The sequence below is a fragment of the Echinops telfairi genome, unplaced genomic scaffold (assembly GCF_000313985.2).
Source record: "Echinops telfairi isolate 266 unplaced genomic scaffold, ASM31398v2 ScPeMD7_7459;HRSCAF=8497, whole genome shotgun sequence".
NCBI lineage: Eukaryota > Metazoa > Chordata > Mammalia > Afrosoricida > Tenrecidae > Echinops > Echinops telfairi.
This window is the reverse complement of record NW_022111359.1, coordinates 8,033,073-8,045,209: the sequence shown is the minus strand read 5'-3', so window position 1 is coordinate 8,045,209 and position 12,137 is coordinate 8,033,073. Positions and strand designations below refer to the sequence as shown.

Below are 12,137 nucleotides of genomic sequence, written 5' to 3'. Positions count from 1 at the left end.
CTCAGCTCAGTGGGTGTTTAACAAAAAGGGCCCCAGGATCACCATACATGTAGTACCTCTGTGCCCACCTTGAAGTGGAGACCCCTGCCAGTGCTGAGATGCTTACACACTCACTGACTTGGCTTTCCTCCTGAAGTCGACATCATTGTGTCTATTTTGTGAGATGGATGAGGACTTTGTGGATTGGTGTTGGACATATGGGTTAATGGGTTAATGTTGGACTTGTGGGCTTGAGTAGCACTGGATTGGGATGTTTTCTTGATGCACACTTAGCCTTTATATAAAATTCTCTCTTATACATGAGTTTCGGTGGATTTGTTTCCCCAAAGTATCCACACTAACACATCGAGCTCAATTTATTCTTGGTGCAAGTATCTGTTAGATGTTCCATGAAAGAAGTTTCTTCTCTGGCTCCTGGACTGTTGCAAGGGGTCTTCTCTCTCTCACACCTTGTTAGCATTTTTGCCTTTATACTATTATGATCATATCCTTGCTCCTTTTTAAGATTTATTACTCATTTTCTTCTGTTCAGTTTGCCAGATGTGAAGCACAGGAGGCATGGAGGTATCATGACAACAACTGATAGAAGGTGTTATAGTGAATGCAGGGGTGGGGGATTGGCAATCAGCAGGGAAAAGGGAGCACTTCAACTCATCGTGGTTGCACAAATCACTTTAAAGGCGATTTAACTATGGGTAGTGGTGGGGGAATGCTCAAAGATAGATGTGGTGTTGATTCTACAATTTTCCTTAATATGATTGAAATGTTCAATTGTATGATACATACATTTTATCCCATTAAAATGTTGGCGGCAAAAATAGAGTTATTCTTGGTAAATTCATTCTTAGACTCAGCATCAGCTTCGACTATCATCAGGTTTCATTATCAATATCGCAATTATATCTCCTTATGGGTTTAGATTGATACATGACAGCATAGTTGATTATCCATGGTGCTATGAATTGTAAAGGCAGAAATTTGAATTCAGCATCTGCTCAACACAATAAAGATGAGGCTTTTTACCAGCATAAAAGTTTACAACTACATAAACTTACAGGACCGATTATATATATATTTTTAATTTTCAGTTTTTATAGTTTTATTGGCATATACTTAACATACAACTTTATCACTCATTCATATTAAGAAGAGTTGTGCAATCATCTACACAATGTCATAACATTTTCTTCTCTTTTTTTTTTCTTTAAAAAAAATAATTTTATTTGGGGCTCATACAACTGTTATCCCAATCCATACACACATCAATTGTGTAAAGCGCATTTGTACATCGTTTCTCAAAACATTTTCTCTCCATTTAAACCCCCGACATTAGGTCCTCATTTTTCCCCTCCCTCCCCGCTCCCCACTAGGACCGATTATATTGTCTTTAGAATGAACATGAATCAGAATCGATTATATGGCAGCTTTTTTTCCTTTCTGGGATTGTTTTTAAAAGTTATTTCAGTGATTGAGAGTTACTAATTGGAATTTACTAATACTTCATATAATCTCAGCTACAAATATGATGTGGGAGTGACATACTTTCATGTCAAATTGACAAGTAAAGTGTAGGTATAGAGTTTAACCTGGAACCCAAGTCACGCCCTGATGACTTCTTCAGGAGGTGCAAGTGAGATAAATGGCTAACTAGCAGCTACCTCTCTCTCTTTGCTTCACCTTCCTGTTGGCAAGCTACTTGGCTGAGACCTGCCAGTACCTTAATATACTTCCCCCCTCCCTTGGAGCTACAAGTCTCTTTATCCAATGCCCTGTGATCTTCCTGCATTCTGCATCATTGCATGTAGTTGCATGAGTCTGAAGAGGGATTGATGGACTAGTATTGGACTTATGGACTTGATTTAGACTACGCTGGTAGTTTTCTGGACCTTCAATTACTCATTGATATTAAAGGTCTTTCTTACACCTATATGAGTCACTGGATTTGTTTCTCTAATCAATCTGGGCTAACACGTATACTCAAAAAATTAATGGACATGTATTTAAAAGGATTTAGGAGTAGGGGGTACAACAGAGTGGGATAGTAGTCCTGAAAGTGGTGTCTTTCTTCTTGGTCTCTAGATTATTCTTGCAGATGCAAATGTATTATCACACATAGTAACCACATGGAGAAATCTTATTGGCCCTCTTGGAGAATACTGTTAATACATTTTTAATGGAGACATGAGGGAGCAGGCTTCTTGTAGGATTTTAGATGGCTGCTTGCCAAATTCTATTTTTACATTCAATATTTTTGAACCTGTTTATATTACTTAAAGGGTTAAAGGGCGACTGCTAGCTTCATTCAATAAGTTATATTTTCAGAGGAGATTAAGCCTATATGATCCTGGTAGGCCTACTTGCGATCATGTATATTTTTGTAATTTCGACAGTGTGGAAAACAGGAAAAAGGAGGAAGCAATAAAACCACAGAGGGAAATATTGGGATTATAGGGCCACAGGCCATGGACTTGCTTGAACCAATAGCTCTCCCTGCAGCTGGAAGAGACTATACCTGTATTCTTTTCTAGGACCTTCTAAGGGACCACCCTCTGCTGACACCTTTGTCTCTGATTTACAGAATTCTGATCTGTGTGACAATAAATTTCCCTCTTTAAGCAGTCAACTTTGTAGTAGTTTTATATGACTGCCAAAAGAAACAAGTATACATTTTAATCTACATTGTCTTTCTTAATTTAATTATGTATATGAGGAAATGAATACCTCAAATTTAATTCCATTGGCCAGTTAACCATAACCACCCGCAGCATGTAATACAATTTCTGCCAAGTAGCACACATCCAATAAAAACCATATCATTTAGTTGGGTTCTATTTAAGAGGTATTTCTTGTAGCCAAATAGTTGTTTCCAGGATTAACAAAGCTTAGATCACTGAAATTTACATCCAGTAAAAGTGGCCTAGTTACAATGCCAAACGTAATCTCAATTACAAAAGATTTCTGTAGTAAAGGTGAGGCCACTGAATCGGAAGAAATGGAATCTTGCACTTGGGATGGGGAGATGTAGGCCACAAACCAGGGATCTGGGCACACAGTCCTTAAATTACACTGCAACGCTCCAGCCAAAAGATCCAGCCCTCTTACCTCCAATGGATGAGATGAATCTAGGTGTGTCTGATGATTCTAAGATATTACCTCTGATATTGCCGAGGTCAGTTCTTGGGCATCACGTGAGATAAATGCTTTCCATGACATTATTGAGCATGTTCAAGAACTAACCCAAGAACTTATTTTTACATCTAGACCTATAAACACAGAAAGTTATGGCCATAGAGTCTATATTGATTTGTAATGACCATCTCAGACATTTCAGTAGAAATAACCATATGAGTTTCTGAGACTGTTGCTCTTTGTTTACCGAGAACCTAGAGGTTTTGAAGCATTTGATGATGGAGATGAAAACCACAGCATTTAGTATAAATTACACCTTGACATAAAGGAAACAAAAGTTCTACCAATGGTTCTCACAGATGAAGATTTCTTATGTTAATGGTGGTGGAATAATTTGGGAAAGGTTAACAATAATGTTTCCAACACAAAGAGAATAATCAATAGCAGTGAATTATACATGTAGAAGTTGTGGAATTGAGGAATGTTTTGTTGCGTGTATTTTTGCCACAATTAAAAAAAATAATTCATGAATAACAATGAGTACAGGGAAGAAGTATATGTGCTAGGATTGAATGTGGTGATAATTGTACATCTGTTCTTGAAATGATTGAATTATGCAATTATATGATGTGTTGATGAAGTGCTGATAAAACTGTTAAAATAAATAAAAACAGAAAACAAAAATCCTTGTAACTGAGCAATAAAGATCATCATCATAAATGTAAGAAAGACTGATGTCAAGGATTATATTTTACTTTTGATTTCACAATGATCTCATATGGAAGCAGCAGTCAAGAAATCAAACACTGGGAAAATCAAATGGACAAATGCTTTTACATGGTTAAAAAGAGAAAGTTATCACTTTTAGCACTAAAGTGACCTTGACACAAGCTATTTTCAATTGCCTCAGATGAATGAGAAAGCATGCCCATTATTATGGAAGAGTGAAGAATAATTGATGCCATTGAATTCTCATAATGGTAAAACTATTAAATATGGACGAGGTGACTGATAAAAGAATCAACAAATATAGAAGGACAGTGAAAATGTTCCTTAGAATAAGGATTATAAGAATTCATCTCACATTCCAAGGACAAGCGATCAGGAGGGACTAAATGATATTTGGGAAATTAGAGCATTAGCAACAAAATGAAAACTTTGATTAAGATGGATTGACAGCTTCTGCAACACTGGGCAGAAACATAAGTCTGATTGTGCACATGGCAAAGGAGCAGGTATTGTTATGGTGGAAATTTCGCTGCAGAGCTTTCAGACTAAGACAGGCTGACCCAAATTATGTTATGTTCCATGGGTTCACGTTTCCAAAAAAGTAACACAAGAAATACACAGCCTGAAAAATGATACCTTTGCATTATTGTGTGAGAGAAGAATATGTTATGGATTGCTAAAGTAATGAAAATTGTTTCAGAAAAGTACATTCAGAATACGCCTTAGAATCAAGGATGGCAAAAAATATATAAAAAGAATCAAGGATGACAAGACTATATCCAAGTACTTTGAAGATGACATTAGGAGGGACCAGTCTCTGGTGAAGGACATCATAATTGGTTAAATTGAGGGTTAGTGATGAAGAGGAGACCCTCAACAACATGGACAATTACAGTGGCTTCAGCAATGGGGCTTACTGAAAGCAAAAACTAAACTTACTGCAGTTTAGTTGATTCCAATCACAGCACTCATCTCAGATGGGAACTCTTTTTGAAAGAAGAAAGCCCTGTCTTTCTCCTAAATAGAAGCTGGTCATCTCAAACTTAACCTTGTCTTTAGCAGCTCAATACATAACCACTATGCCACCAGGACCCTCAGGTAGCATCAATTGTGGATGTGGTGCGAGATGGCGTTGTTTTGTTTTGAGTGCATACTGTTGTTATGAGTCAGAACAGATTCAACGACATGTAAGAACAATAATCAAATATAAAATAACTTTTTTTATGAAAGCAGATCGACAGGCCTGTTTTTTTCTATGCCAAAGTGAACCACCGACCTTTTGGTTAAGTAATACATAAATTGAGGAGCCCAGGTGGCAGAATGGGTTACAAGGTGAGATTATTACTACAAGGTCAACTGTTTGAAACCACCAGCTGCTCCATGGGAGAGAGATGGAGCTTTTTACTTCTATAAAGATAACAGTCTTGGAAAACCAGAGAGGCATTTCTACTCTCTCCTAGAGAAACGTTATGAGCCAGAATTGACACAAGGGCAATGAATTCAGCTCAGTTACGGCACGAATTATTTCCATACCTATGGGCTTTATAAAAAACACAATCAAAAGTCAAGATATTTAGTGTTTGCAAGGTTGAAAAGAATTTGAGAATTTTATCCAATGCATTGTAGGATGTAAAATGGCACAACCTCTTTAGAAAATAATTTGGCAAGTTCTCAAATGAATAGATATAGGGTGACCTTTTTGACACAATAATTTCATGCCTAGGTTTATAGGCAGAACTATGACAACATATGTCCACAGATATGTAGATATTATACACAAATATTCGCTAAAACATGAAAAAAATTAATGCCAATAAAATGATAATGGATAAACAGAATGCGGTACAAGCATGCGAAGAAATTTTATTCCACTCTAAAAAGGAATTAAATAATGATAAATGCTACAACATAGATGGAAATGGAAAACATTATGCTAAATATAAGAACCCAGACACAAAATTTCAAATGTCAGAAAAAAATTTACGACAGAATATCAGATTGAGCCAATATATAGACAGAGCAGGTGTCCATGAATAGGAAGAAGAGAGAATTGGGAAGTGATTGATGAGTAGGCATTGGTTTTCCTTTGAGGGAGATGAGATATTTCTAGAGACAGAGAGTGGTAATGGTTGTGCAATACTGAGACTGATTAATGCTGCTTAATTGAAATATTTAAATGGGTTACAAGGGTGAGGAATTTGTATTGTGTGGACGTTCCCACAATAAAATGTAAAAGAATAAATGACTGAACTTCTAAAAAATTTAAAAAGCATTTAATTTGTTTGATAAATTATAGTGAAGTACATCAATGGTAATAAAAGGGTGTAGTCTTATGCCGTGAAAATGCCAGCATATTCTGATAGGCTGGTTATTTCATAAAATTCATTGAATAAAAGAACATAACAGGAATCATCAAAAAACAAACTCAAGTTAACAATGATCACTAGAGCTGAGACACTTGATGTCATTGGGAGACAGTCCATTGGATGCTATTTGTTTATAATGCTTTACTTATTGAATTTGTGATGAGTTTATATTTTGTTAACCCATGAATAGTTTAAAGAAATACAAAAAACCTTATATAAATTTACTACATATTGGAATCAAATCCATGGTACTGGGATATATATATATATTTAGTAATTAGTTACATGGAGATGACACATTGACTACAAGGAAGAGAGCCTAACAAAGAGTTTTGTCAAACTTACCTTTATGTCTCTGTTCCTCAAGCTGTAGATAAAAGGATTTATCATTTGAGGGAAAACAATATACATCACTGAGGCAACTGCTGTCTTTCTGGAAGACTGTGTAAAGATGGAACTGATGTACACACCAACCCCCGTCCCATAAAATAAAGAAACAACGGACAGGTGAGACCCACAGGTTGAAAACGCTTTATACTTTCCATCAGCTGATGGTATGCTCAAAACAGAAGAGACAATCTTAGTGTAAGAGAATATGATCCCAGAAAATGGAATACCAGCCGATATGCAAGCCACGAAGTACAGCAAGAAGTTATTAAGGAGGGTACTGGAACAGGCAATCTTGAGGACCTGAGCAAGCTCACAGAAGTATTGAGGGATTTCCAGATGGGTGCAGAAGGACAGGTGCAAAATCATGAGACTGTGGAGCAGAGAAACCATCATACTAAGGACCAAGGAAAGTAGAACCACAAGGCTACAGAAGCAAGGATTCATGATGACTCTATACCTTAGTGGGTGACAAATGGCCATGTAGCGGTCATAGGCCATTGCTGCTAGAAGACAATTTTCAAACATAATAAAAGCTAGAATGAAGAAATTCTGGCAGATGCAGCCTGTAAAAGTGATGCTCTGAGTGTGTGTCTGGATATTCACCAGCATCTTTGGGATGGTAGTTGTGCTTAAGAATATGTCATTAAAGGACAGATTGGAGAGAAAGAAATACATGGGTGTTTGCAGGTGGGAGTCAGTGGTGACAGTGAAGACAATGAGCAGGTTTCCAAAGACAGTGACCAGGTACATGATCAGGAACAGGATAAAAATGATGGGCTGCAGTTCTGGATCATCTGTCAGTCCCAGGAGAATGAACTCTGCAACAATTGTTTGGTTTCTCTGTTCTATATGGTTGACGAATCTGATGAAAAGATCAGGTAAAATGACAATCAGAAGTGTGTTCCCTGGAATGCACACAGCATTAGAACCCCTGGAGACAGCTATGATATTGTGTAAGGGAAGAGAGGAATAAAGGGGGATGTAAAAAGGTTATGATTGTTGATTTCTTTAAAAAAGAAACTGAAGTCAATATCGCAGGGTCAACATTTATTTGTTCTAAAAGATCTTGATTTTCTATTACTATTAGTATACTCTCAATGATTCTTCATGTATTTTAAATATTTAATAATTGAAAACATAGAAAATGATAGACCAAGTGGCATTCTGAGTAGCCAATTTGGGACACAAATATCTTTCCCCAGGTATCTGAGCCATGTGCCAGAAATAATAAAAGAAGATGTACTGAAAATCAAGAGGATCAGATGAATGTGATCAGGCCCCTTCTACTACCTCAATCACAGGATGTTAGTAAGTGCCACAGAATTTTGTAACTTTCATCATGTTTCCAAAAGATTAGGTGGTTTCTCGACAGCATAGTCATCTTTTTATTTTAGAGGCAGAACAAGAGACAGAATGAGAGATATCTTTAATATCCTTATAAAGATATAAGAATCAAGACAAAACAAGATTCCTATGGAATTCTTAGCTCCAATCTGTACCTGCATATCTGTTTATGCCCATTGCTTTTGTAGATGTGCCTTTAGCCAAACACCTGCCCTTCTTTCCAAACATTAACTAGCAGACTTTGGGTTACCTGGCTGTCATCCCTGAAGAATGATAGCTGGCATCTAGTCACGATGTAGAAAACAGAAGGTCCACCCCTAGGAAAGACAGAGGGTTTCTGTGAAGCCTTATGTTCCTGGCCATAAAAGGTCACCTCTGCTAATATGGTCATGTATTCTACCTCCTTACAGGGGAAGAAGTCTTTAAGAGAGCTATCATACACACATTATTTGCACTTTATCCCTAGAGGCTCAATATCCAAAGCTCCTCATTTAGGCAATACATGTATTGCCATTCTGATCCCTGGAAAGTAAATGTTGTTAATTTCTTAACCTTGCCAGACCAATTGCATATTATTTCACACTCTCTGCACACTTCTGTGTCACATATGCTAAAACATGGGCCCACAACAATTTTCCTGTTGGAAATTCGTCTTTTCATTTTAGGTAATGAAATAATGATCTTGTTGTCAAAATCTTCAGGAAATGCAAATTCAGTATGGGATAGGGAACTCCAGTTCAAATATTTGAATATTTAGAAAATATTTTAAAAGTGTTTAAAACTCAAACACACCAATGTTTCTTCTAAAATCAATTGACTGTTTCTTGAACATGAACCTGTGGTTTGTATGATATTCAACTTTATGTACTGCCATTGAGTCATGATGACTCATTACGATCCTGTTGGAGAGGGTAAAACTGCCCCTGTGGATTTTCAAGACAGTAACTCTTTACCAGAGTAGAAAGTCTCACTTTTCTCCTGTGGAGTGGCTCTTGGCTGAACTGCTGACATTGTGATTACAGCCCTAGTGTAATCACTTCTATTAGGACCATTAAAACCCATTCCTTCATTAATTTAGAGTCTAGTAAATATAGACATAGTGTATTGCCTCTTTTGAGTTTTATAAAACCTTTTCATAATTAATAACATACATATATTTTTTTGAAAATCCTAAGATTTCCACAAGAGGACTACAATAGAGGAATATGTCAGAGTAGTAGGTTACAAGATCAACAAACAGAAATCTATTGCACTACGGTACACATTGGGCAAGGCCATAGAAGAGGGGATCAAAAAGGGGGTACCCTTCTCAATAGCCAAACACAAATTGAAATATCTAGGGATATACCTGACTCAAAAAACCAAAAGATCTGTATGAGGAAAACTACAAAACACTATCAAAAGAAACCAAGGGTGACCTCAACAAATGGAAGGCGATCCCATGCTTGTTGATCAGTAAACTAAATATTGTAAAGATGTCAATTCTACCCAAGGGATTATATAATTTTAATGCTATCCAGATCCAAATTCCAGCACCTTTCTTCAAAGAGTTGAGAAAAACAGATTACCAACTTCATATAGAGAAGGAAGAAACCGAGAATTAGCAGAGAACTCCTCAAGAAGAAGGACAAAGGTGGAGGGCTTGCTTTACCCAACTTTAGCACCTACTGTACAGCCACAGTGGTCAAAACAGCGTGGTACTGGTATAATGATAGATATTCAGACCAATGGAAAAGTATTGAAAACCCAGAAATAAAATCATCAGCATACAGAAAACTGATCTTTGATAAGGTCCCCCCCCAAATATCAAATGGGAAGCAGAGGCCCTTTTGAATTCATGGTGCTGGAAAAAATGGATATGCAGCTGCAGAAAAATGAAGCAAGACCCTTACCTCACTCCATACACAAGAATAAACTCAAGGTGGATCACAGAACTCGAGGTAAAACCCCAAACTATTAGGGCCATTAATGAGGGAATTGAGACAAACCTGAGAACCTAGGCACAGGGACTATATAGGCGATCAGAAATCAGGAAGGACACAAACACAGAGGAGGCACAAACTGACCAGTGGGGTATAATAAAGATGAAGCACTTATGTACATCGAAAGAATTTTCCAAGAGAGTAATAAGAGAGACCAAAGAATGGAAAAATACCTTTAGCAATGACACATCAGACAAAGGCCTTATTACTAAAATATACAACTTACAACAAGAAAAAAACCAATAGTCCACTCAGGAGGTGGGCAAAGGAACTGAGTAGGAGTTTCTCAAAGGCAGAAATCCAAATGGCCAATAAATATATCAGAAAATGTTCCAGATCTCTAGCCAGAAAAGAAATGCACATTAAAACAACTATGAGATACCATCTAACACCCTCAAAGATAGCCCAATTCAAGAAATCAGAAAGTAACAAGTGTTGGAGGGGTGGTGGTGAGATAGGAACTCTTTTCCACCGCTGGTGGACCTGTAGGTAAGTATAGCCATTATGGAAATCAATTTGGCAATATCTAAAACAGTTGGAAATTGAGTTACCATATGACCCAGAAATTCCCCTACTGGGAATAAACCCAGAAGAGACAAAAATCAAACCACAGCCAGACATCTGTCACCCAATGTTCATCGTGGCACAGTTCATAATTGCAAAGAGTTGGAAACAGCCAAAATTTCTATCCACATATGAATGGACTAAAAAATTCTAGTACATACATACAATGGAGTATCATACATCCCTAAAAAGCAGTGATGAACATATGAAGCACATTGCCTCATGGGAAGAACTGGAGAAAATTATGCTAAGTGAAGTAAGCCAAGCACAAAAGGATAATGTGCTACATGAGTCCACTGAGGTAAGCTCAAAAAATCCAAAAGGGGCATAGGGAAGAAGCTACTGTATACATACATCCCTAGGGTGAGGTCCAGTTAACACGACAGGAGCCAGACTAAACTCATAGATACATATGGGATACATATGGTAGCTCACTAAAAAGGAAAAAAAAGACATGGGTAGCCAGTGGAACAAGGCACTAACCCACACTGTGGGGGAGGATGTCGATTGTGTCTCCACAGGGAAAGAGGGACCACAATTCAACCCGGAGCTCCAAGACAGGAAGGCAACACACTGACATGATTAAGGGAATCAATAGAGAGAACTGAGGGGCCGGCCCCATTACCAACTAAGTGGACAGCACCACTTTCCCTCTGAGAAGATATCACTTCAGAGGACAGAACTGAAGCTACAGCTCAAGAAGACGGACTTGTCTGATCAGATCACACAGGAGCCAGTGAGAGGGGAAAAAAAAAGAATGAAGCACATCCTGGCTCACCAAGCCCTGAGGACAATATTTCTGCTCAGAGCAGCAATGCATAGAGACAACCACAGGACCGGCCTCACCATGGGATACAGCGTTCCTCATGGATCCATAGCACCACGGGGGACAACACCAGAGACACATGGCAGGAATTGTGCCCGCCCTGAGCTCACTACTCCAAAGCCAGCCTCTGGGAGCATGCAGCAGAGCAACAGGGGGAGCAGAGCAATGAAGTCCCCAGGAATAGATATGGGCTAGGGCATGGCACCCCATCAGACTCAACTGGAAAGCACCCGTGAAGGACAAAAAATAGACCCAGAACTATTTATAGGGTTTTTTTGGTGGTTGTTGCGGTTGTTGTAGCTAATGTTTTACTTTCTATTGTTGCTTCATTGTACTCAGTCTTGTGTTGGTGCATATTGTTGTCACTGCATGTCTACCTGGAAGGGATAGGCGGGACAAACAATCTGGAAGAGAGAACAATGGGATGACAGTTCTGAGGGGACATGAGAGAGGGGGAGGCGGAGGAAAGGAAGGGGGTGTTAACAAACCCAGGACAAGGGAAAAAGTGATCCAAAAACAGTGGCAAGATGTAAGATGTGTGGCAGGGCTGAATCAAGGGCAATGTAATTGAGAGGAATTCCTGAAACCCAAATGAAGGCTGAACATGATAGTGGGACAAGAGGAAAGTGCAAAGAATTAGAGGAAAGAACTAGGAGGCAAAGAGCAGTTGCAGAGGTCTAAATACAGGTATATAAAGATGTAAATATGCTTATATATGGCGAGGGGGAAATAAATATATGTACATATATTTATAAGTTTAGTATTAAGGAAACAGATGGAGAGTGGGCCCCTACTCAAGTACTCCAT

At 38.1% G+C, this 12,137-nt stretch overlaps 1 protein-coding gene across 1 annotated transcript in view; it reads right to left on the bottom strand.

Moving 5' to 3' along the window:
• Positions 1 to 6,527: 6,527 nt before the first annotated feature.
• Positions 6,528 to 12,137, bottom strand: part of LOC101659161 (olfactory receptor 7G2-like) — a 7,498-nt gene continuing 1,888 nt past the window's right edge. Inside the window, exon 2 of the mRNA XM_004714311.1 lies at positions 6,528 to 7,476. Coding sequence (XP_004714368.1) covers positions 6,528 to 7,476 — 949 coding nt within the window. The remainder of the gene's footprint in view (positions 7,477 to 12,137) is intronic.